The following is a 25,352-nucleotide window of genomic DNA, read 5'->3' as shown; positions in this document are numbered from 1 at the left end:
CACTTACAATTAGTGCACCAACCCATAAAAACTCCCTTTTTCTTTTTCATGACTAATATATATATATATATATATATATATATATATATATATATATATATATATATATATATATATATATATATATATATATATATATATATATATATATATATATACATACATACATACACATCTCAGTCACATCTTTCTAAAAAATATTGTTCACAGATTTAACTCACTTTTCTCACATTTAGTTCCTTTTCATCACATTTAAGTTAAAATTAAATGTAACTCTAAAGTTTTATTATACTCTAAATATTATATTTAGATGTTGAATCTAAATCGACATGTTGAATACAAACCTAATTGTTTAATCTAAACATAAATGTTAAATCTAAATCCAAATCTTAAATATAAATTTAAATGTGAGTGCTAAATGTTAAATCTAAATATGAGTGTTAAATCTAAACCTAAAGTTTAAATCTAAATCTTAAATCTAAATCCAAATATTAAATCTGAATCTACGTTTTTAAATCTAAATATGAACGCTAAATGTTAAATCTAAATGTAAATGGTAAATCTAAATCTTGAATCTTAACCTTAAGTATAAATCTAAATCTTAAATCTAAATCTAAAATTATAAATATGAATCTAAATCTCAATAGGAACGTTAAATGTTAAATCTAAATGTAAATGGTTAATCTAAATCTTAAATCTTAACATTAAGTATAAATCTAAATCTTAAATCTAAAATTATAAATATGAATCTAAATCTCAATATGAATGCTAAATGTTAAATCATAATGTAAATGGTAAATCTAAATCTTAAATCTCAACATAAATGTTAAATCTAAATCTTAAATATAAACCTACATGTTAAATTAAAATCTTAAATGTAAACCTAAATGTTAAATTGAAATGTTTATTATAAATGTGAGCGCTAAATATCTCGCCAAGTGTAAAGATGAATATTTATTGAATGCCAATATTCCAACAATCCGAGGCCCCTAAGCCACAAAACTGCGCCCACATCTCTGCCTCCCAGTGGACATCTTTCTGACTGCGGTAGAAGGAAACATGACGGATGCTTAATGCCAAATAATGCCAAATAAAGTTGCATATTTAAAAAAATGTTAGCCCCAAATGTGTGAGTGTGCATGTTGTGTTACATGAAGACAACAAGACCCTCAAACACCTGATGCAGCACTTCCTTGTTTGACAATGAATGGAATTGATTCTTAGACCAAGACATGCAGTGTGCATGAATACACATTTTTCTATTTGTATGTCTTTCATCATTTGGCTTCCCTGTTACTTAATGATTGTGTCATATATGATCATTACTTTGCTGTGCACAATGTGATCAATGTCATATAAGTTCAATGCAACAGCCAGCTGACACGCTCCCTTTGGATCGGTTACAAAAAAACAAAAAACGTCTTAATTGTGCACTAAATAGTAAAAACATGATCATAGTGAGTGTGAAGTCATCATTTGGTTAGGGGTTCGGATCTGGCGCATGCCGATATGTGCCTTTTAATATGTTTCTTTTTCATCTTCCTGCCCCTCACAGCACGACACAGCACCACTGTCTGATTGATTGGTTTGTCTTGGAAGTAGGATTAAGGAAAGATTACTGTAATTAACATCCACTGTTACATGTTTATACCATTTAGCTCACAATTAAGACACATTCTTTGGAACCGATCCAAAGCGAGTGCAGTCAGCTGGTAGCTGCATCAAACTTATATGACTGGGGTTGCGTTGTGTACGGCAGAGTAATGTTCATATGTGACACCGTCATGAAGTAACAGCTCAGCGAAATGATGAAAGACAAATACAAACGAAATATGTGTATTCATTCACACTGCAGTCCTCAGTGTGAGAAACAATTCCAATCATTGTCAAACGCGGAAGTGCAGTTCCAGGTGTTTGAGTGTCTAATTGTCTTTATGCAACACACCAGGCACACTCACACATTTGGAGCTTGTAGCTGAGATAGGCGCCAGTGCCCCCCGCGACCCCAAAAGGGAATAAGCGGTAGAAAATGGATGGATGGATGGATGTTTTAAATATGCAACTTTATTGGCATTGTTTTGTCATTAAGCATCTGTCATGGTTCTTTCTTCGCAGTCAGAAAGATGTAGGGGTGTCGTGTACTGAGAGGCAGAGATGCGGGGCCTCGGATTGGTGGAATTTGGACATTCTATATATATTTATCTTTACACTTAGTAAAAGATTTAGCGCTCAATTTCAGACTTGAGATTTAGATTTAAGATTTGGATTTAGATTTAAAATTTAGATTTAACATTTAGGTTTAGATTTAACATTTAGCGCTCACATTTAGATTTAACTGCGATGAGGTGGCGACTTGTCCAGGGTGTACCCCGCCTTCCGCCCGATTGTAGCTGAGATAGGCGCCAGCGCCCCCCCGTAACCCCAAAAGGGAATAAGCGGTAGAAAATGAATGGATGGATTTAGATTTAATATTTGTATTTAACATTTAACATTTTGGCTTAGATTTAGATATAGATTCAACATTTAGGTTAGATTTAATATGTAGCCCTACTTTTAGATTAAAATTTAAGATTTAGATTTAGATTCAACCTTAAGGTTTGGAGTCAACATTTAGGTTTAGATTCAACATTTAGCGCTCACATTTATATTTATATTTAAGATTTATATTTAAGTTTTATATTTAAAATTTTGTTTTGGATTCATCATTAAGATTTCTATTCAACATTTAGATTTATATGTAAGATTTCAATTTAACATTTTGATTCAGCATTAAAATTTAAATTGATCTTTTAGATAATTAAATTGAATTCATAGTCAACATTTAATTTAAACTTAAATGTGATGAAAATTTGCTGAGTTAGGCTTATGGTTAGGGTTAGGGTGACCCTAACCCAATGTGAAAAAAATGAATTAAATCCGAGAAATATATTTGCTAGAAAAGTATGACTGAGCTTTTACATTCGGCACCCCATATCCTCTTGCCTAAACGTCACACTGAGTTGCAGGACAGGAAGACAATCAGCCTGCAGCACAGAAACAAGCTTGCTAGCTAGCTAACTTGTTGTCACCTATGTTTGCTCTCTGGGCCACGACAGCTGTCCACTTTGTTGCTAATCCTATTTGAACGATTACAATCTTAACACTGTTAGTTCCCAACCAATTGTAGTTCTACAATATTTTCTATTAGCCAGCCAGAAGGTATATTTTTGACCTGAAGAATTGTAAACAGAGGTGACAACACTGGGAGCATATTACCCGAATGGGGCATGGCGAGTTGTCAAATGGGAAAATATATTTGAGTTCTTTGGATGTATGTTATAAAATTTTACATAACATTTTCATTGACAATAATGTTAGTAATTTATTCACAAAGTGTTCGCTGACTTTTCCTCTTTTTGTCCACAAAGTGTCTTCATGTCCCTGTAAAGTAAGCATTTTCAAGCACAAAAATGGCTGAATGAACAACAACTACAAAAAAACGATACCACTGTTGTATTAACCACCACATGAGAACAAACCAATCAGAGCATGCTAATCAGTATTGTGATCAACGTTCCCTCTAAGGCAGTGGTCCCCAACCTTTTTATATCCACGGACCGGTCAACGCTTAATAATTTGTGCCGCGGCCCGGGTGGGAGGGTGTCCTTTTTTTTCTTTTTTTTTTTTTTCTTTGTCATGAAAGAGGGAGTTTTTTGTGGTTGGTGCACTAATTGTAAGTGTATATTGTGTTTTTTATGTTGATTTAATAAGAAAATAAAATAATAATATTTTTTTATTTTTTTTAATATATTTTTTTTAATAAAAATTAACAAAAAATTATTCTGCGGCCCGATACCGGGCCGCGGCCCGGTGGTTGGGGACCACTGCTCTAAGGTACGCACCTGTGCAATTGCACACTGCTCACGCGTCCTCTACATATGGCAATCTAGGCCGCGCACAAAATCGAATAAAAAGATAAGCGCATAACAGTGTGCACGTTTGCCGTCGCTCATGTGCGCCACTGAATGCTCAAGGAGTTTTGGCGTTTGCTCACACATATGAAAAATTGAAGGGAAAATTGATTGTGACCACTGATTGGCCCACCCTTTGGCAGCATTAAAAGAGTATAAAGCTGATTAAAGGGTGTTATCTCACTTCCAGGGGGCTATCATACATATTGTATTATTGAAAATGTAATTAAACGGTAGTAAACTGTTTTTTTTTATGCTGTATCTATTAGAAATATATTTGGTTTATAATTAATGACTTCTGCTTCACAGAAATTAATTTTTCGGTGATATCCAGAAACAATTAACAGCGATAAACAAGAGACTAGTTCATAGGAAACACTGTATTTAAAAAATCATGCATTAATTACTGTTATATTGTGTCGTCAGCTGGGACATGCTCCAGCATGCAACCCTGAACAAAAGAAGCTGAATTACATGAATTACATTCAAATAACTGTTCTCCATTTGTTGGATTTAGTGAGGCTGACTGACCAATGTATTACCTTGCAGATAACAAAGCTCTGTCTACCTTTGAAAAGCCGCGGGAATCTTCCTCGGCTCCGACGCTTGAAGCCGCAATGCCCGAAACAAGCCACCGCTCTTCAGTTTCCGGTAGGAATCTGACACATCCCTTACCTTACTTAGTTGCTGATTTCTTCCATCCATTCATTTATTTTCTACCACTTATCCCTTCCGGGGTTGCGGGGGGTCGTGGTGGGAGGAAGCCGGAGTACCTACGCAGTCATGGGGGAGAACATGCAAACTCCACACAGAAAGATCCCGAGTGCAGGATCGAACCCAGGACATTCGTATTGTGGGACAGATGCACTAACCCCTCTTCACCGTGCTGCCCTTGCTGATTTATTTCAAAACAAAAATAGATAGGGCAGCACAGTGGTGGAGGGGGTAGTGCGTCGGCCTCACAATATGAAGATTCTGATTAGTCCTGGGTTCAATCCCGGGCTCGGGATCTTTCTGTGTGGAGTTTGCATGTCCTCCCCGTGACTACGTGGGTTCCCTCCGGGTACTCCGGCTTCCTCCCACCTACAAAGACATGCACCTGGGAATAGATTGATTGGCCACACTAAATTGGCTCTAGTGTGTGAATGTGAGTGTGAATGTTGTCTGTCTATCTTTGTTGGCCCTGCGATGAGGTGGTGACTTGTCCAGGGTGTATATCGCCTTCCGCCCAATTGTAGCTGAGATAGGTACCAGCGCCCACCGCGACCCTAAAGGGAATTAGCGGTAAAAAATAGATGGATGGACAAAAATAGCTAATGGCGTATTTTTTTATATTGACCATCTGTTTCACTCTTTATTCTTGAAACATATTTTTCTCTGTGACCTCACACATCATTTTCCTCCATAGTTCCTCAAACAGGAATACCAACCTCTTTAAGTTTTTGTCCCTGTGTGACCTTACAGCTCAGTACCGTCAAGTGAAGCGAGGCTCCCTGGGGGCGCTGACCATGAGCCAGCTGATGAAGCGGCAGCTGGAGCATCAATCCAGCGCACCGCATAACATCAGCACCTGGGACACAGGTTAGTCAGTCATTGATTCTTTGCTGAAGCAACAAAAATGGAATTTACCTCAATGAATGGTCTTTCCCTGTAATGTAGGTCCAACAAAGACCAGTCTGCTCTCTGCACCGAGCACAGTCAGCATGTTTGTTCCTGCACCCGAGGAGTTCATTGATGAGCAGCCGACCTTAATGTCTGACAGGTGAAGGAAATCAGTTGAATTTCTGATGCGCCAAATTACAACAAAAATAATCTTAAAGGACCTATGATTTAAATACTCCTTGTGGTCTAGATCAGTGGTTCTCAAACTTTGTTTGACCAAGTACCACCATAACGACCAACATTTAAATACAGTAGCATAGTAGACCTGAGCAGTCATTAAAAAGGATATTTAAATAAAAATTTTGGCCAGTGTAACATTGCACATGGAGTGAACAGTGTTTGAATATTTAATTAAAACAATTCTGTAGCGTAACACTAGAGAGAGCACCCGCACCAAATGGTACCCATACGACAGTTTGAGAATACCTGGTCCAGATAATATATATTGGATATGCTTTAGTTTAAATTTTAAATATATTTAGCTCCACAGTCACTTTTGTAACCCGTTTTTTTTAACTCTGTCTGCGATATTTTTGATTCTAGAAGCTCAAAGTTCCCAGATTGCAAGTTAAACCATACCCTCTCCAAAAGTATCATCATTAATCTTTTGAAAATGTCCACGGCGTGGCGCAGTTGGGAGAGTGGCCGTGCCAGCAACCTGAGGGTTCCTGGTCAATACCAACCTTCTACCAACCTCGTCACGTCCGTTGTGTCCTCGAGTAAGACACTTCACCCTTGCTCCTGATGGGTCGTGGTCAGGGCCTTGCATGGCAGCTCCCACCATCAGTGTGTGAATGTGTGTGTGAATGGGTGAATGTGGAAATAGTGTCAAAGCGCTCTAAGTACCTTGAAGGTAGAAAAGCGCAATACAAGTATAACCCATTTATACACTCCTTAACAATATATCTTGAAGTCATCACCGCTATTAATTTTTTTTCTGGACACGGTTGAAATAAACTTCATAAACATTATATAGATTCACCGTGTCACAACATTAAGTACACCTGCACACTAACCGATTGATTCAGAGAATGCATGAAAGAACTGCTTTTACCAGCATTTATGTCATGACCTGACTCTGTTCTCCCTAGCTGTGAGTTTTAACTAAATGTTTAAATAAGTACATCCATCTAGCTCTGATGTTAATGATGTAGCCAGATTGCAAAACCCCACAAACACATGAATCCTATAATTTGTCACTTGATCATTGTTTAACAGACACAATTCATTTTAGGTCCCTTTTGAGATACTTCTCACGTGGGGCTTGCAAATACACATTAAAAGACACCATCCAGCGACTTTGTAAGCACGAACTCCGAAGGAAGAAAGAGAGACAAACTGGTATTTGAGAGTAATTGTTAATGCATCATCATTGTGGTACCATTAGCAGTTGTGGTTTGGTACTCTGAAGTACACCACAAATTACACAAAATACTTGATGCACACTTTGATGTGGTTGCTGTAGCATTCACATTGTTTTTTTTTCATGGGACCAAAGGCTGCGCAGTACGTAGTATGGAAAATATATATACATAAAGTAAATGCGAGATTGGTGCCATATTTTTGACACGACTCAAATATTCCAAACCAAAATGCTGTCAGCTGGGTTGAATACACATTTTATTGTTATATTCCACTATGTTAACCATCTTAGGTCACTTAAAAACCTTCTAAGATATACTTTTAACAAGTGCCGTTGTCACAAACACAGAGGAAGAGAGCACAGCAAAGAGACAGCTTTTTTAACTCATTTTCTTATTTTGCATCCTTTTTGCTACCATTTTGACACTGGCTCATGTCTTTGGTCTATGTAGCACATGCTCACGTGTGAGCTCAAGTAAATTGTCTTCTCACAGACCCACGTGACCAAACGAACCACATTAGCAAAGCAAACAAATCATACTTTGTTCCAACCCATTGGTTCTCAAACTTTTTTTCCAAGTACCAAGTATATTCCAAGTATATGTAATATTTTTGGCCAATATAACATTACACACAGGTTGAACAGTAACAGTAATCAAGTGATGATTTGGTGTACCACTAAATGGAGCTCATACATCATTAGTGGAGTAGGGTCAACTCGGTCTCAAAGTTGGGACCAAACATGGCGCCCTGTAGTCACATGAGGGGCGTTTGTCCATCTGGCCATACTCTCTCTGATTGGTCAAAAGCCCCTCACGTGACTACAGGGTGCCATGTTTGGTCCCAACTTTGAAACCGAGTTGACCACACTCTCTCTATACACGACTCTGATGAGTGCGTAGTACACGTACCACCGTTGGAGAATCACTGTTTTAACCAAACCACCATGACAAATGAGAACACACCATCAGATAATATGCAATTATTACTACATTTTAGCTAACTTATCAATGCAACTTCAACTCAGGGCCAACCCTCTCCTAACGCAAACCCTGCTTGGTGTGAATGTAAAAACGTCCGACTTTACTGCAAGTAACCACATCCTGCTCCATCAGTGATTAGAATACAAGATAGCAAGAGTAACCCCCCTTTATAAAAAAGGAAGCAAATTAGAACCTGGTAACTACCGACCTGTTTCTATTCTCAGTTCCATTTCGAAAGTAATGGAGAAAATAGTTTATGAACAGGTTGATAGATACCTTGCTACTAATAAACTAATGTACAAATTCCAATCCGGCTTCAGAACTAACCACTCCACTGACACATGCCTTCTCTATCTGACCGACCACATCAAACATGAGGTGGACGCGGGAAAATACTGCGGCATGGTCATGCTGGATATTCAGAAGGCCTTTGACACCGTTAACCATGCTATACTGTTGGATAAGCTCCGAGCAATCGGATTCGACGAAACCTCATCAAGCTGGATGCAATCTTACTTGGAGGGGAGGAAACAGGTGGTAGAGGTGAACGGCACCATGTCCCCTCCCCTCTCAGTAAGCTGTGGAGTCCCTCAGGGGAGTATACTAGGACCTTTACTGTTCCTAATATACGTGAATGACATGCCATCAGCATGCCACTGTGAATTGTTCCTGTTTGCGGATGACTCTGCCCTGCTGGTATCCGGCAAGGACAAGTCACAGGTGGAACAAATCCTCAGTGCTGAACTCCTCAATATTTGCACCTGGCTCGCTGACAACAAGCTATCCATACACTTAGGTAAAACGGAATCCATCCTATTTGGGTCCCATATCAAACTTAAGAAGGTCAGTGACTTCACTATAAAAGTGGGTGACATTGTTATTACCAGGAAGGATGAGATCACCTACCTAGGTTCCATTCTAGAGGCTAATCTTTCCTGTGATAAAATGGCAACCAAGGTGATCAAAAAGGTCAACCAAAGAATGAGATTCCTCTACAGAATCTCCTCTCTGGTCAACAAAAGCACCTTGAGGATTCTAGCGGGAACTCTCATTCAACCCTTCTTCGATTACGCTTGCACCTCCTGGTACCCCAGCACCTCCAAAACCCTCAAATCTAGACTCCAAACATCCCAGAATAAGCTAATCCGGTTACTTTTAGACCTCCACCCCAGATCACACCTCAATCCAACCCACTTCTCCAAAGTGGGCTGGCTCAGGGTGGAGGACAGAGTAAAACAACTTGCACTGAGCCTAGTCTATAAAATCCGCTACACCTCCTTGATACCGAAGTACATGTCAAACTACTTCCTTAATGTAAATGACCGCCATAACCACAACACCAGGGGGAGCTCCACAAACCACGTTAAACCCAGATTTCGATCTAACAAAGGTCTTAACTCATTCTCTTTCTATGCCACATCAATGTGGAATGCACTCCCAACAGGTGTAAAAGTAAGTGCATCTCTATATTCCTTCAAAACCGCTCTAAAACAACACCTCCAGGCAACTTCAACACTTTACTAATACCCTCCTCCATTCACATCCCATCTCCCCGGATTATAAACAACTCTAATGTACTTCTAATGTATATACTTGTTCTTATGCTATCTGAACTCACTATGTTCTCTGCTGGCTGTACATATCCTACTGTAAGACCTACACTGTTTCAATGTCCACATTTCTCTGTTGATGCAATTGTTGATGACTGAAGTTCTGATATCAACCAAAGCTCCTCATCCCACCCTCCGGATTGTAAATAATGTAAATAATTCAATTTATATACTATGATGATTAACTTGTGTGATGACTGTATTATGTTGATAGTATATATTTGTACCATGAATTGATTAACGTGGACCCCGACTTAAACAAGTTGAAAAACTTATTCGGGTGTTACCATTTAGTGGTCAATTGTACGGAATATGTACTGTACTGTGCAATCTACTAATAAAAGTATCAATCAATCAATCAAAACTTACATTAGTGCACGTCTTTAAACACAATGGTACTGAGTCGAATCTTGGTCGAAAGAGAGTTGTGAGCATTTAAGAAAAATGTATGTTTTAATGATGTTAATGATGCATGGTGACCTGGTGGTGAGCATTTAGGCCCCACAGTCAGAAGATCTGGGTTTGGGCATCTCTGTGTGGAGTTTGCATGCTACCCCTGTGCGTGCGTTGGTTTTCTCCAGGTACTCTGGACTCCTCCCACATTTCAATAATATGAATGTTAGGTAAATAGAGACTATAAATTTGTGTGACTGCAAACGTGACTAGGACAGTGGTTCTTAACCTTGTTAGATGTATCGGACCCCGCCAGTTTCAAATACCCTTCTTTCGCGAAAAATAAAATGTTTTTTTTTTCTCAAATTCAAGACAAAGTTATATGTTTTTTTGTTTTTTTTAATGGTCCACAAAATGAACCGTGCATGAACATCATCTTGTTCAAAGAACAAACAAAGTTTGAAAAACAAATTACACACCTGTGAATCAGAGGGAAAATTGGAGGGAACATTGTTTGGGGGTATCCATAGTATGGCGATAGGGAGACGTTTTTATTTACATGATGAGTCGAATGTGTCTTGACCTCCGCGGCGGAGGCCCCGCCGAACCCCTGAGGCCGACTCACCGAACCCCAGGGGTTCGATCGAACCCAGGTTAAGAACCACTGGACGAGGAGTTTGTTTATATGTGCCCTGCCATTGGCTGGAGTTCAGTTTTGGGTGTTCCCTGCCTCTCACCCCAATTCTGTTCAGATAAGCTTGAGCTTACCAGCGACCCTAATGTTGATTGGCGGTATAGAAATTGGACGAGATATTGTTCCACTACAAAAGTAGTTATGGAACAATTTTTTTTCCAATGATATGTTTTCACCAGACAACATGCATTAAATTAAAATCAAGTTTTAATTAAAAAAAAGGCATAAAAATTGTTTCACATCAATTAAAAATTGTGAAAAACGTTTTTAATTGTAGCAAGCAGGCTCCAAGATACAATTTTGCTTAGGGCCTCTGCTATATTCTACAAGACCTATTTCTCACAGGAAATTACTTAAATGAACAGATGTTTTCACATCAAATGCATAAAGCACCCTAATCATTTATTTAGGATTCAAATGACAGTAGATATGATTACAAGTTATTTAAAGAATACAAAATAGTCTGCATATCAGCTTTGTTGTACTGTAGAACGGTGACAAAGGGTATTAGTACTCTCTGGATCCACTGTAACTCTCTTTTTACCTCCTACAAAAGCACAACATATACAATCTGATGAGATATATTAATCTGGATGTATTATACTAGCAAAAATGCTGATCTAGTACCTACTATGTTTCTATCTTTAGGTGTCGCGACTGCGCGGCAGTCCTGGAGGAATATGACGAAGAGACTCTTGGCCTGGCGGTGGTGGTTCTTTCCATGTTCATCCACCTCAGCCCTGATTTGGCTGCTCCTATGCTTCTGGACATCATGCAGTCTGTGGGCAGGTATACATGAGCCCGGCCTCCCTGCTACCTACATCCATGCAGTTTCATAATAGTAACCCTCACAACTCATGCATGATTCAAATCCTGGACACTGGATTCCTAACCCACTGCTTCTCTCAGGTTGGCTTCCAGCGCTAATTTTTCCGGACAAGCAGAGAGGTATGTCATGAAGCTTTCACGCCGGAGAAATGCACAGATATCCACTTTTATAGATATTGCGTGTAATAATTAATGTGCCTCCCTCCATATGATGTTTTGCAGTATGTTGATCCCAGGGAATGTTGCAGGTGTGGCTAAGCAGTTCCTCCGCTGCATGTTCCACCAGCTGGCTCCTAATGGCATCTTGCCACAGCTCTTCCAAAGCAACATTAAAGGTCAGCTCCGAGTTCTCTCTATGAAACCTCAGATTTACATTTACTGACAACCTCTTCTCTACTTTACAGACGGAAGTTTCCTACGGACGCTTGCCTTGTCGCTGATAGATTTCAATGAGTTGAGTTCTGTTGCTGCCCTCAACATGCTGCTGGAGGTGAGTTTTCGCCTTGTTTGTCTTCTTACCAGCAGGAGGCGCTCTTGTCAAAGCAAAGGGATTGTTTGTCCCCAGCCAAGCAACATAAGCTGATCTTAAAGAAGAAATCATCAGGAACGCCCTGCCTTATTACCATGCACAACTGCACCAGATGACTGTTGTTATTGTTGGACTGTTACACATGAGCAGCGAGGCGGCTGCCCACGTGAGCATTTATCTGCGCTTCGGTGTCCTAAATCCGCTGGCCTCGTTATTATGAGCATTGTGATTGATCACTACTGAATGATCACTTAAATGGAAATATCTCTTTGCTTAGAATGACCGTTACATAACCCATTTATGCTGTATGTGCACTCCCCTCTAGGGCCTGAACAACAAAAAGAGTCTCCCAGCAGGTGGCACAATGCTCCACTGCCTGGACAACATCGCCACCTTCATGGAGGCACTCCCCATGGACTCTCCAAGCAACCTGTGGACCACCATCTGCAACCAGTTCCAGGCCTTCCTTACTAAACTGCCCTTTGTGCTCCCTCTGAAGGTATTATTGACGCCGCCGCTCACTTAGTTTGCGCCTGATATGCTTTGATGTGATTATTGCTCAGGGAGAAAGCATGGAGCAGTGCCCTTGTCAGGTTTAATGGGACTGAATCTGGAGATTCTCATTGATTTGACTCCGCCGCTGTTGACCTTGGAGGTCAAATTAAAGTGTCTCTGATCATTTTATTCATGCACATGTAGTTGTTCCAGTGTGAGGAATAGTTGCACAAACTTTTGTACTTAGAAAACTCTTCAATTTGTCTGTCCCTCAGTGCCCCATGGATTCCAGTCTGAGGATTATAATTTGCCTACTGAAAATTCCAACCACAAATGCAACTCGGGTAAGCCCAGAGAAGATTTTGGGAAGCTAATTTATACAAATCCTGACCTTTAACATCTAATCTCATGTGTCCTACAGAGTCTCCTGGAGCCTTTCTCCAAGCTGCTGAGCTTTGTCATCCAGTATGGCATCTTCAGCCTCTCCTACTTGGTGGAGCTGTGTGGATTGTGTTACAAAGCTTTTAACAAGGTACTCTTGGCTATATTCATACCTCCATTTAACATTCACAATATATTTACACGCAAGTCCATGCCATTTGCTTTAGTTGCACTCTCAACAGTCGTTTTAACTTTAAATCTGGTATTGAGCTACCCAACATGTATGTTTGCCCATATCAGGCAACTTTGTTATGTTTTTGTAAGGTTCCCAAGCCAAACTGACTGATTTTAGTAACAAGTGCAAAATGACAAAAGTGAATTTTTAGGCAGCCTACCGCTCATCATCCACAGCGACCCCGAAAGGGGATGGATGGATGGATGGAACGAGCAAATACATGAACAATAGCCACATGGTATTTTTGCTAACACCATGTACACACTAAGCACATTACATTGATTTACCAAAAAAGTATTTTGAAAATAAAACAATTAATTCAAGTATTTTTCGAACCAATACGGCACACTTAAAAGCCTTTACTTTTCTCAAAAATCGTGCCCCAATATACGGATTAATTCTGGTTGCGTTTACCAATTTTGTTTGTTACATGGTCTAATGCTGAATTTGACCAGTAGATGGCAGTCACACATAAGGAAAATGTGTGGGCTGCAGGTTGACACCTCTTCAATCAATGACATTCACAAGCCAGGCCAAAACTTTGATGTTTCATTGAGAATATAGAACATTACACACAGCGCTCAAAAATCTGTCAAAATGTGTTAGTACGACTTTGGTAAGCTACGACGCCGCACCGCTTGATGTATTGCCGTGGCATTACGGCTATCGTAGTCAGACGTGCTTCAACATACGGCTATTATTATGGTGTGTGTAGAAGGGCCCTAAAACGGCCCCTAGTAGGAGGGAAATTATCTAGCGTTTTGTTTCGACTTATTTTAGCAAAACCAACTTTTCTTACCTATTGGTTCCTGCTGATGTGTATTTGGGATCTGTATAAATCTCAAACATGTGCGTGTGCCTGCCATTGTAGTCTGCGCCGTAGTCAATAAGCTTCTTTTTTTCCTCTGTATTCTTCTTGTGGTGCATTCATCCTCCACTGTTACCATTTTTATTACAACGTAGTTCTAACTTAAATTTTTTAGTAGACTCGCAATGAAAACGATAAAAACTACAAGTGACGGGTAGAAAACGCTGTCAAAGTAGAGGCACGTCAATAAGGCCGCCTACAAAATGGCGCATCCTGCAGAGAAGGTCAGAAAGCGGTTTGAAGATGGTCTGTTAAACATAATTTATGCAACAATTTGACCAAATAACCACCATTACATGTTATGTAGACTACAAGGAAGTGTTTTAAACGTAGGAAAAAAAATCATAATATAACCTCTTTAATGCGCCTTATAATCAGGTGCACCTTTTGTATGAAAATAGAACTGAATAGACCCGCTTATTGGCAGTGTGGTCTGTAAAATACGGTATGTCGTTTGGAAGAAGGAAAGAAATGTTAAACATAAAATTTATAATTATAGTCAATATACATTAGAACCGTGATTTTTAAACTGAAATGATGACTTTGGTGTGAAGTATGTACATTGCGGTGTCTGCATCCAATGTATGAGCGGTATAACTCGGTTGGTAGAGCAGCCGTGCCAGCAACTTGAGGGTTGCAGGTTCGATCCCCACTTCCGCCATCCTAGTCACTGCCATTGTGTCCTTGAGCAAGACACTTTACCCACCTGCTCCCAGTGCTACCCACACTAGTTTAAATGTAAAAATTTGATATTGGGTTTCATTCTGTAAAGCGCTTTGAGTCACAAGAGAATAAGCGCTATATAAAAAATAATTCACTTCACTTATTAGTTGTAATCACTGCACTATGCCTGTGCTTTTACTTTTGGTTTTTGGAATATTTTTAATTTATTTTGCTGTGGTGAGTCTGCATAGCTTCCTGGTGTTATCATCACTATACTTGAATACTAAACTCATCCTGCTTCTTACTGCAATATGTATTATTTGGGCGGTATAGCTCGGTTGGTAGAGTGGTCGTGCCAGCAACTTGGGGGTTGCAGGTTCGATTCCCACTTCCGCCATCCTAGTCACTGTCGTTGTGTCTTTGGGCAAGACACTTACCCACCTGCTCCCAGTGCCACCCACACTGGTTTAAATGTAACTTAGATATTGGGTTTCACTATGTAAAGCGCTTTGAGTCACTAGAGAAAAGCGCTATATAAATATAATTCACTTCACAGTTGGATTATAGGTGAAGAAAAGGGGGCAATTTTGAAGCTAAATTTTGTCATGCAAAGTGTATTATTTCACTGTTACTTGTAGTGAGATATATACCACATTTCTCATGTGTTTGTATGTTTGCTTAACTTGCACAAATGACTGTTGTCACTCATTGGCACTCCAGCCTTCCCGGCTTACCTATTAATATTTTTTTTCGTTAAGATACAAATGCTTCCCGCATTTTAGGCAAGTGGAGCGTCGCGAGGCCACACAATAGGGAATGTTTACACGGCAAAACACTCTTCAATTAAAATAAGTGTCTAATGAGGAAGTTCTGTGTTGCTTAGCAGCAGCTCCAAAATGGTATCCAACATGGCGCCGTGCAGTCACGTGAGGGGCTTTTGACCAATCATTTAGGAGATCGTCTTAAACCGTGTTGTCCATACTTTTTCTATAGATGGCTGTGCCACTAGTGATACATGGGCTCCATTTAGTGCTACAGCAAATAATCACTTAATTAAGTATTCAAACTGTGTTATATTACCCCAGATGTTGTAACATGCTCGCCAGGGATGATGTTATTGTTGTATTGCTGCTTGGAGTAAAACTTAAACTTGTTTATCAACATAAGACCAAGTTTTTCAGTTTCTGCTTCTCTGGAAGGACAGAATAAACTTTTTGTGGTTAGCTTTATCCCTACTTCACGGGCTTACAGTAGCCAAAAATATTAAGTGTAGTTGTTAAATTAAACCTTTTTAATGAATACTTAGGCCTACTACACTACTATTTTTTAATGTTGGTTATTAAGTTTGAGAACTACTACAGTAGAATAATACAAACCCCCTTTCCATATGAGTAGGGAAATTGAGTTAGATGTAAATACAAATGGAATACAATGATTTGCAAATCCTTTTCAACCCATATTCAATTGAATGCACTACAGAGACAAGATATTTGATGTTCAAACTCCTAAACTTTTTTTTGCAAATAACAATTAACTTAGAATTTCATGGCTGCAACACGTGCCACAGTAGTTGGGAAAGGGCATGTTCACCACTGTGTTACATCACCTTTTCTTTAAACAACACTCAATAAACGTTTGGGAACTGATGAAAATAATTGTTGAAGCTTTGAAAGTGGAATTCTTTCCCATTCTTGTTTTATGTAAAGCTTCAGTCGTTCAACATTCCGGGGTCTCTGCTGTCGTATTTTACGCTTCATAATGCGCCAAACATTTTCGATGGGAGACAGGTCTGGACTGCAGGCGGGCCAGGAAAGTACCCACACTCTTTTTTTACGAAGCCACGCTGTTGTATCACTTGTCTTGATGAAAAAAATAGAGGCGTCCATGATAACGTTGCTCAAATGACAACATATGTTGCTCCAAAACTTGTATGGACCTTTCAGCATTAATGGTGCCTTCACAGATGTGTAAGTTACCCATGCCTTGGGCACTAATACATCCCCATACCATCACAGATGCTGGCTTTTGAACTTTGCGCCTATATCAATGCGAATGGTTATTTTCCTCTTTGTTCTGGAGGACACCACGTCCTTTGTTTCCAAATATAATTTGAAATGTGGACTCGTCAGACCACAGAACACCTTTCCACTTTGCATCAGTCCATCTTAGGTGAGCTCGGGCCCAGCCAAGCCGGCAGCGTTTCAGGATATTGTTGATAAATGGGTTTGACTTTGCATAGTAAAGTTTTACCTTGAATTTAAAGATGTAGCGACCAACTGTAGTTACTGACAGTGGTTGTATGAGGTGTTCCTGGGCCCATGTGGTGATATCATTTACACACCGATGTCGGTTTTTGAAGCAGTACCGCCTGAGGGATCAAAAGTCCGTAATATCATCGCTTACGTGCAGTGATTTCTCCAGATTCTCTGAACTTTTTGATGATTTTACGGACAGTAGATGGTAAAATCCCTAAATTACTTGCAATAGCTCGTTGACAAATGTTGTTCTAAAACTGTTCGACAATTTGCTTACAAATTGGTGAACCTCACTCCATCCTTGTTTGTGAATTACTTACCATTTCATGGAAGCTGCTTTTATACCCAATCATGGCACCCAGTTGTTCCCAATTAGCCTGCACACCTGTGGGATGTTCCATATAAGGGTTTGATGAGCATTCCTCAATTTTATCAGTACATATTGCCACCTTTCCAAACTTCTTTGTCACGTGTTGCTGGCATCAAATTCTAAAGTTAATGATTATTTGCAAAAAAAATAAATGTTTATCAGTTTGAACAACAAATATGTTGTCTTTGTAACATATTTAACTAAATATGGGTTGAAAATGACTTGCAAATCATTGTATTCCGTTTATATTTACATCTAACACAATTTCCGAACTCATATGGAAACGGAGTTTGTATAATTATATATATATATATATATATATATATATATATATATATATATATATATATATATATATATATATATATATATATATATATATATATATATATATATATATATATATATATACATATATATATATGTATATGTATATATATATATATATATATATATATATATATATATATATTTATTATTTAAATCTTTCTAAACGGGTAAGTGTTATGGTAACAGGACTGAGTGCAAACCCAGGGACACCACAATTTCTTTTTTTCTTAAAGAAAATAAGAAAACTGTAGATAGTAACACAAATACGTAAAACATATAACATTTCTGAATGATTTCAATTATTTTTTTCCAGGGTAAAGTCAATCTTTTGGAAAGGCAACACATGCTATTTTCCAGTGTTTGAGGTATTTAATTTTTTTAAAGACATATGTAATCAGATCATCACTTTGCTTTTAAAAAAAAAAAAAATGTTTAAGTATTTTTTAGGGGTAATTTTATCGCGCACCTATATGTATTTCTTGAGAACGTTAATGGCAGTAATTCCGTGGAATGGCCTTTGTAGTAGTTTTTTTAAAGTTTATTCTTCTCCTCCTGAACTGTTCAACACAAAAGGGTGAACACTTGGCAAAACATGCACTCCGACTGTGTTGCATGTGCTATTATTACTAGAAAAATACGCCAGATGAGGGCGCTGTTATTAAACACTAGTTCAACCGACATGAAGTATTAGTGTTCTCAAACTCATGGCTCACAGGCCCATACAACAGCACCATTTTAACATCTAACATGCCTTTCTTCTAGATTTAAACATAACTATAGCTGGCAGGGTGAACTGCGTCAAAATTAATATCCTTCCTCGATTTTTGTATCTGTTTCAATGTTTGCCTATCTTTTTACCCAATTCCTTTTTTTGCATAATAAACAAACTAATTTCATCCTTTATATGGAAAGGCAAGACTCCCAGGATTAGGAGAGAGTTCCTGCAAAGGCATAGGTCCGTAGGTGGTTTATTACTCCCTAATCTAAAACCCTACTATTGGACAGCTAACATACACAAAGTGACTCTCTGGATCCAAAAACCTGAATTAATCTTGTGCAAATCTGAAGCTAGTTCCTGTTCTACCTCTCTCTTGGATCCGCTTACATCAAAATTACCTTATCGACCATCCCAATTTACTTGTAGTCCAATTGTCATTTCTACCCTTATAATCTGGTCTCAATTTAGAAATACTTTCAGCCTGCAGGCCTTATCCAACCATAGCCCCATTCATGATAACGACCTCTTCCTCCCTCCTAGCACAGATGTAGCGTTTTCTCTATGGAAGCAGTCAAGCCTTAGCAGGCTAAAAGACTTATATATTGGTGATATCTTTGCTAGTTTCAGTGAACTGTGTGAAAAATTGGACCTACCAAAATCTCACCTATTTCGATACTTTCAGTTTCGTAATTTTGTTAAATAGAATAGTCTCTCTTTCCCTAATACTCCACCTAATTCGCTAAGTGACTCAATTTAAGATATTCCCACAAATCAGAAAGGCCTAATCTCCAAAATCAACATCTTAATGTCCCAGTTTGGTAAAGCGTCTCTTGATAAAATCAGAGGGAATTGGGAAGAAGAGCTTGGCAGATCTATAGATGATGGAGATTGGGATTCTGCCTTAACCTAAATTAACAACAGTACATCCTGTTCAAGGCTTAATTTAATACAATTCAAGGTTGTCCACCGTATCTATTTCACTAATTTCAAACTGTCCAAAATATACCCCAATACCTCGGATACTTGTAACAGATGTCACATGTCACCCGCAAACATGACGCACATGTTTTGGTCTTGTCCCCATTTGCTGGATTATTAGACAACTATTTTCAAACACCTTGCTCTGGCTTTGGATTTAAATCTGACACCATGTGCAGAAATGGCTATTTTTGGTACGGTATCAGATCCCCAAATAAGGAGAACATTTAAGGATAGTATCGCCTTTGCATCCTTATTAGCACGTAGGAGAATTGTGTGTATGGGGTATGTGTTGGGTTATTGTTATCGGAAGTGGGTGGGAAAAAACAGGGACAATGTGATTACTGTTTTATTATAAATTGTAATACCTGTCAAATTTAATAAAAACATTTATATAAATTATAAATATGGCAGTGCCATGTTGGCACTTTTTTTTTCCATAAAAAAACCAAAAAAAAAAACGTATAACATTTCTGAATGCTTTCAATTATTATTTTCCAGGGTAAAGTCAATCTTTTGGAAAGGCAACAGATGCTATTTTCCAGTGTTTGAGGTATTTAATTTTTTTTTAACACATATGTAATCAGATCATCACTTTGCTTTTTTTAAAAACATTTTTAAAAGTATTTTTTACAGGTAATTTTATTGCGCACCTATATGTATTTCTTGAGAATTTTAATGGCAGTAATTCCGTGGAATGGCCTTTGTAGTAGTTTATTTCTTATTTATTCTTCTCCTCCTGAACTGTTCAACACAAAAGGGTGAACACTTGGCAAAACATGCACTCCGACTGTGTTGCATGTGCTATTATTACTAGAAAAATACGCCACATGAGGGCGCTGTTATTAAACACTAGTTCAACCAACATGAAGTATTAGTGTTCTCAAACTCATGGCTCACAGGCCCATACAACAGCACCATTTTAAAATCCAACATGCATTTTGAAAATGAAAACTATCTTCTAGATAAGAAATACTGTGTGAAAAACAATACAACAGAATGTACTACAAACAACTAGAATACGATGGTACCTCAATTTAAGAGTGCACTAACCTGAGAGTGTTATGAGATAAGAGCTCCCTTGGCTAACTGTTGTGCTTCAAGTTGCAAGCATAAATTTCAGTTGCAAGCATCCCTGCGATTAGTTGGTGTAGCAGATGCCACAATCAACCCTGTAACATCCACTCAAAACATCCTGTCTTACTCACTAGCATTAGCTTATTGCTGGACATTGACACAACTTTGTTTTAAAAGTTTAAAATATAATCAAAAACCTGACAGAGCGTGTTGCAGACTTTGAGAAGTTTGTCTGCACCATACTGGGGAAGAATGAGACGATGATGCCAGCCAATAATTTTAGGATAAATTGTGCATGGCAGACATTTATACACAAAACAATGAAGAAGCTGCTGATGTTGTGCAGCTGGAAGGAAATAACATAGAAGTCTACTGTCCAAGGTATATGTACATTATTACATTACTTCATAAAGTACTGTGGTTGTTTGTAATACATTTGATTATATTATTTTTGTAAGGTATTTTTTTTTAATCGAAAAGTTAGTTTTTTCTTAAATGAGTGCTGTTTTGGGGGTCAAGCACCAATTGCTTTCAATTAATTTCAGTGGGAGATGTTGACTTGACATTCAAGTGTTTTGAGTTAAGAGCTTTGTCACAGAACTAGTTGAACTTAAGTTGAGGTACTACTGTAGTTTTAGAAGTAATGTAATAACATGTACCTTTGAGGGCAAACTTCTACAGTTTCTACTTAAAACTGCTTCTCCATCAAACATGCCATTGGCAAATTCACCATATTTTCATGGTTAAATGTCGCTCAGAAGCTGGGGGACTCCTGTCCTGAGGTACCAGTGTACTACTAACTAACTAATATCACAGGTGAACAGGTTAACAACAACTGACTAACTCAGTCTAAACACATAACCTTAGCAACAATTTTTTTTTTTTAATTGAAAACCGAAAGCACCCCAGCCACGGAAGTGATGGCGTCTCCCAGCATGCTTTGCAGCACCTTTTTGTGCTGCAAACTCTAAATATTCTCAGAGTACATATTAAGAGTTGACATAGTTTTTATTTACTGTTCTCCATTAGTAGTAGCTCTGTGTATTGATTATCTACCTTCTGTGTGATGGTTATACAGTAGCATCATTTTAATGACAGCAAAATACTGTTATGTTGAGTAATGACCTCCTGCTGTGTTCAAACTGTTGACGAGCAATTGCCCTGAAGTGAATACAATATACGTGCTTCTGACATTCTCCAACAATGTCACAACCTTCTGTTTATATGCATGGGTTAAATCAGTAACTCTCAAACTGTGGTACGCAGACTCCATCTAGTGGTACACCATAGAATCACTTAATTAAGTGATACGTGTTTTATTTTCCTATAGTCAAACCCAGTGTTACTGTTCAAAATGTGTTTAATGTTAAAGTGGCCAAAAATATCAAATATATCTGTGAAATAAAAGCTCTGCCTTGTTTGAATGACTACTTAGGCCTGCTAAGCTACTGTATTTTGTTAGTCATTATGGTGATAAGAGCCAAGTGTTTTCTGAAGTGGTGCTTGGTAACAAAAAAAATTGGGAATCACAGGGTTTATAGTTATGTTAGCCAAACTCCTGCCACGATGCATCTTGCTGATAGCTTCTTCTAGTATTTATTGACAATTCAGTCACATAACTAAACGTGATTCTGGACTATATACTGTAGTGGCCTAGCTTTGCCAGGACTACACTTGCAGAGACCCCTAAGCAAGTTAGGTTTGAGTCAGTTTGACTTAAAATTTCTCGCACATCTCATTGCAATCTGCAAAATGTTCACTGTAACTTTTGGGTAATTTGTGTAATCACCATCTTTCGATGACTGACAAGCACTTGTGGTATATTGTGGCGACTGTCAAGCAAAACATCAGTGAGTTGCGCATAAGACATTGACCATTTGTCTAATAATTAAACAACTTTGAGAATAACTGTACGTTTGTATTACATTCTTTGAAAGCTTTCTGTGCCCTTCTCAACGCATAATAACGGAGTATGTTAACCATCCACATAACTTCAGTTCTGACCCTCAAGAAAGTTGACCTTATTTGCTTTAAAGAAAAATCTTGTTTATTAGTTTTTCACAATCAAAGTTATTACTGTCACTGATTACATTGAACGCTGCAAGCCCAGCAAAATAACTGATGCCATTTTTGAGTTTCTGCTGCTACTCTGAAACAGGACAGGGTAATTTATCTTGCATTGATTCAATCTGTTGCTCCTCATTTCTCCAAAAGGGCATCATAAGAAACAGATCCGAGTCCAACAGCCTGCTATTCAGTTGTATCCACACCAACAACATGTTTTGAATATTGTGAACCGTCAAACTTTCCGCGCTTTAAAGGGTTAAACCTTTTACACAGATTAGCAGTGATAAAAATGTTGAGTTGTGTTGTTTTGCAGGCCTTAATGTCGTAATTTTTTGGTGGTGCGCCAACTTGCCTGACTCCCCAGGCAGCCAGAAATGTAGCCATGTGTCCCCCATGATTAAGTAGGCAATCATCCAGCATCGATTAACATGATTAGTTGGTGTACCATAGGGCCTCGGGTCTATAGTGTGTTTCTGAGGTGCCGTCTCAGACAGAGATGGAGCCAGGCTTGTCTGCGCCGTTTGGCCTTGTGGATTCTCAATCCTCCACCACTGTCAACACCGCATGCTTTATGTCTCCTGCAGTATTGATTTTCTCCACCCGCGATTCCTCGCTCTACAATATCCGCTCTTCAAAACCCAGAGTCACTATGAACAATTACTATTGGACCCTGTCCTATGCAGTTTCTTTTAATGGCAGCCTCCGAGAAGGATCCAGAATGTAAAGTTGTAAAGTATCGCTTTTTTTAAACCGATGGTTGTAATGATATGCATCAACTACTGGTCATGGGTGTCTATTTACTGAAGGAGTCGTTTGAATTTAGAGAGTTCCGGTGCGGCTGAGGTGAGGCACATAGTGACATGATTTTACCTACCCAGTCAAAGAAAAAACTACTTTTTTCTATCCCTTGGCCTGCAGGGGATCTGAATGATGCAGGGGGTGTCCAACTATTTTTTTTTTATCATGGTCCACATCGCAGTTATGGCTGCCACTTATAATTGCAAAATGAAGGATAATCATACAAATGTATAATCTCCACATGCTATTGTTACACAATTTCTCCTTTCATTTGATTATTATATCGTATGCCCACAAACTGATAGTAAAACTGCTTTGCAATCATAAATCCAAGTGACAAGCAGGTGTTAAAGTGCAGCTTTTGTAGAAAAATTTCAAAAAGGGTGTCAATGACAAAAAAGAAAATTCTTGGAAGGGTTTTGTGTCTAATAATATAGAGGAAAGAAAAAATGTAGTCGGACACGGCACAAAAAGCCCCATTTACACACTTTTCCAGGTGTTTTGCTGTTGTGGGCTTCAGTTTTACACCTGTGTATCAGCGTAACAGGACTAAATGCATTTTAACTAAAGTATATACGAAAATTAAAATGTAAATAAAGCAAACTTAAAAGGAGAGAATTTTTTTCATTTTTCACCTTCAAGTGTTACAATGTTAATACACATGTTCAACAATGCCAACCTGTCAAATGATGTGGTTCATGCATTTTTTAATTAACGTGCACGTAGTTTTGGATGCCTCTGTTCATGGGGTTTTGCAGTCTGGCTACGTTGTGACATCACGGAGCTTATTTGGACATTTAAGGCCTGATTGACTAAAGGTTTGGGTGTACTAAAACATGTGCAAACTTCACAGATCTACTAAATGTGTACTAAGTGGATTGCGTCTGTTTAGTGAGCAGAATAAGGAGAGCAAACTATTTTGCTTCTCTGTCTTCATTAATATGCAGAATACATGCCCATCATCAAAACACCCAAAATACCTGGAGGAGAAAAAGTAAATGTATTAATCAGCTTGTGCAATGTGGTTTATTAACACTCATAACCGTTTTGGGAGCACTATTTTGCGTTTTATTTAGCACATGTGAAAGGGATGTGCCATCTGACACAGACGTACACAGCTGTGAGAAAAGAGGTGCTCGCGCTGCAAAGACAGACGAGAGTCCTCCATCATACGTGTGTGTGTCGGCATATTTAGACAGAGAGAAATAGAAAATAATAGACACAACGTCTATTCAGAATTTCCTTTTACAGCTTTATAGCTGCTGGATGACTTATGGGGCAGATTAAAATGAATTTAATTAATGAGTTTTGGTGCCCGCTGGCGTTTTTTTCAATGACGTTCATTGTTTTTCATTCAGGATTGCCGTAATATATTTCCTACTAGAAAATATGTCTTTCATTTCACAGTTCCTTATGGTTGAGTCATTCTAGATGCACAAATGTGCTGCTGATACAATCTACATAATTAATTTTGCATATGTTTCTGTTATCTAGACTGCAATTCAGAAATGTTGTTAGAGATTACTCTGAGCTGCCACCTTATCATGGTAGAGGAGTTGGCGTGTCCCAATGATCCTAGGAGTTATGTTGTTCGGGGGCTTTATGCCCCCTGGTAGGGTCTCCCAAGGGAAACAGGTCCTAGGTGAGGGATCAGACAAAGAGCAGCTCGAAGACCTTTATGAAGAAGAGGACCCAGATTTCCCTCGCCCGGACGCGGGTCACCAGGGCCCCCCGCTGGAGCCAGGCCCGGAGGTGGGGCACGATGGCGAACGCCTGGTGGCCGGGCACAGCCCGAAGAGGCAACGTGGGTCCCCCCTCCAATGGGCTCACTAGCCATAGCAGGGGCCATAGAGGTCGGGTGCAAAGTGAGCTGGGTGGAAAGAGCCTGAGCGAGTGCGTGAAGTGGAGAAGTTCCGGCTGGATATAGTCGGACTCACTTCGACGCACAACAAGGGCTCTGGAACCACTTCTATCGGGAGGGGCTGGAGTCTCTTACACACTGGCGTCGCCGGCAGTGAGAGGCGACGGGCTGGGGTGGCAATTCTTGTTTCCCCCGGCTCAAAGCCTGCACGTTGGAGTTCAACCCGGTGGACAAAAAGGGTAGCC

At 38.9% G+C, this 25,352-nt stretch overlaps 1 protein-coding gene across 5 annotated transcripts in view; it reads left to right on the top strand.

Annotated features, from left to right (window-relative positions):
- The window catches only part of LOC133549596 (protein unc-79 homolog), a 142,790-nt gene that overhangs the window by 97,475 nt on the left and 19,963 nt on the right, over positions 1–25,352 (top strand). For 3 of the 5 annotated variants that reach the window (XM_061895168.1, XM_061895167.1, XM_061895169.1), the window contains exons 33-42: positions 4,500–4,601; positions 5,415–5,531; positions 5,610–5,712; positions 11,303–11,443; positions 11,564–11,602; positions 11,705–11,817; positions 11,887–11,972; positions 12,337–12,510; positions 12,782–12,850; positions 12,928–13,038. In XM_061895168.1, coding sequence (XP_061751152.1) covers positions 4,500–4,601; positions 5,415–5,531; positions 5,610–5,712; positions 11,303–11,443; positions 11,564–11,602; positions 11,705–11,817; positions 11,887–11,972; positions 12,337–12,510; positions 12,782–12,850; positions 12,928–13,038 — 1,055 coding nt within the window. The other 2 variants (XR_009806119.1, XM_061895170.1) reach the window with 2 other exon arrangements.

Source organism: Nerophis ophidion, linkage group LG03, assembly GCF_033978795.1.
Source record: "Nerophis ophidion isolate RoL-2023_Sa linkage group LG03, RoL_Noph_v1.0, whole genome shotgun sequence".
Classification (NCBI taxonomy): domain Eukaryota; kingdom Metazoa; phylum Chordata; class Actinopteri; order Syngnathiformes; family Syngnathidae; genus Nerophis; species Nerophis ophidion.
This window is presented reverse-complemented; position numbering and strand designations above follow the sequence as displayed.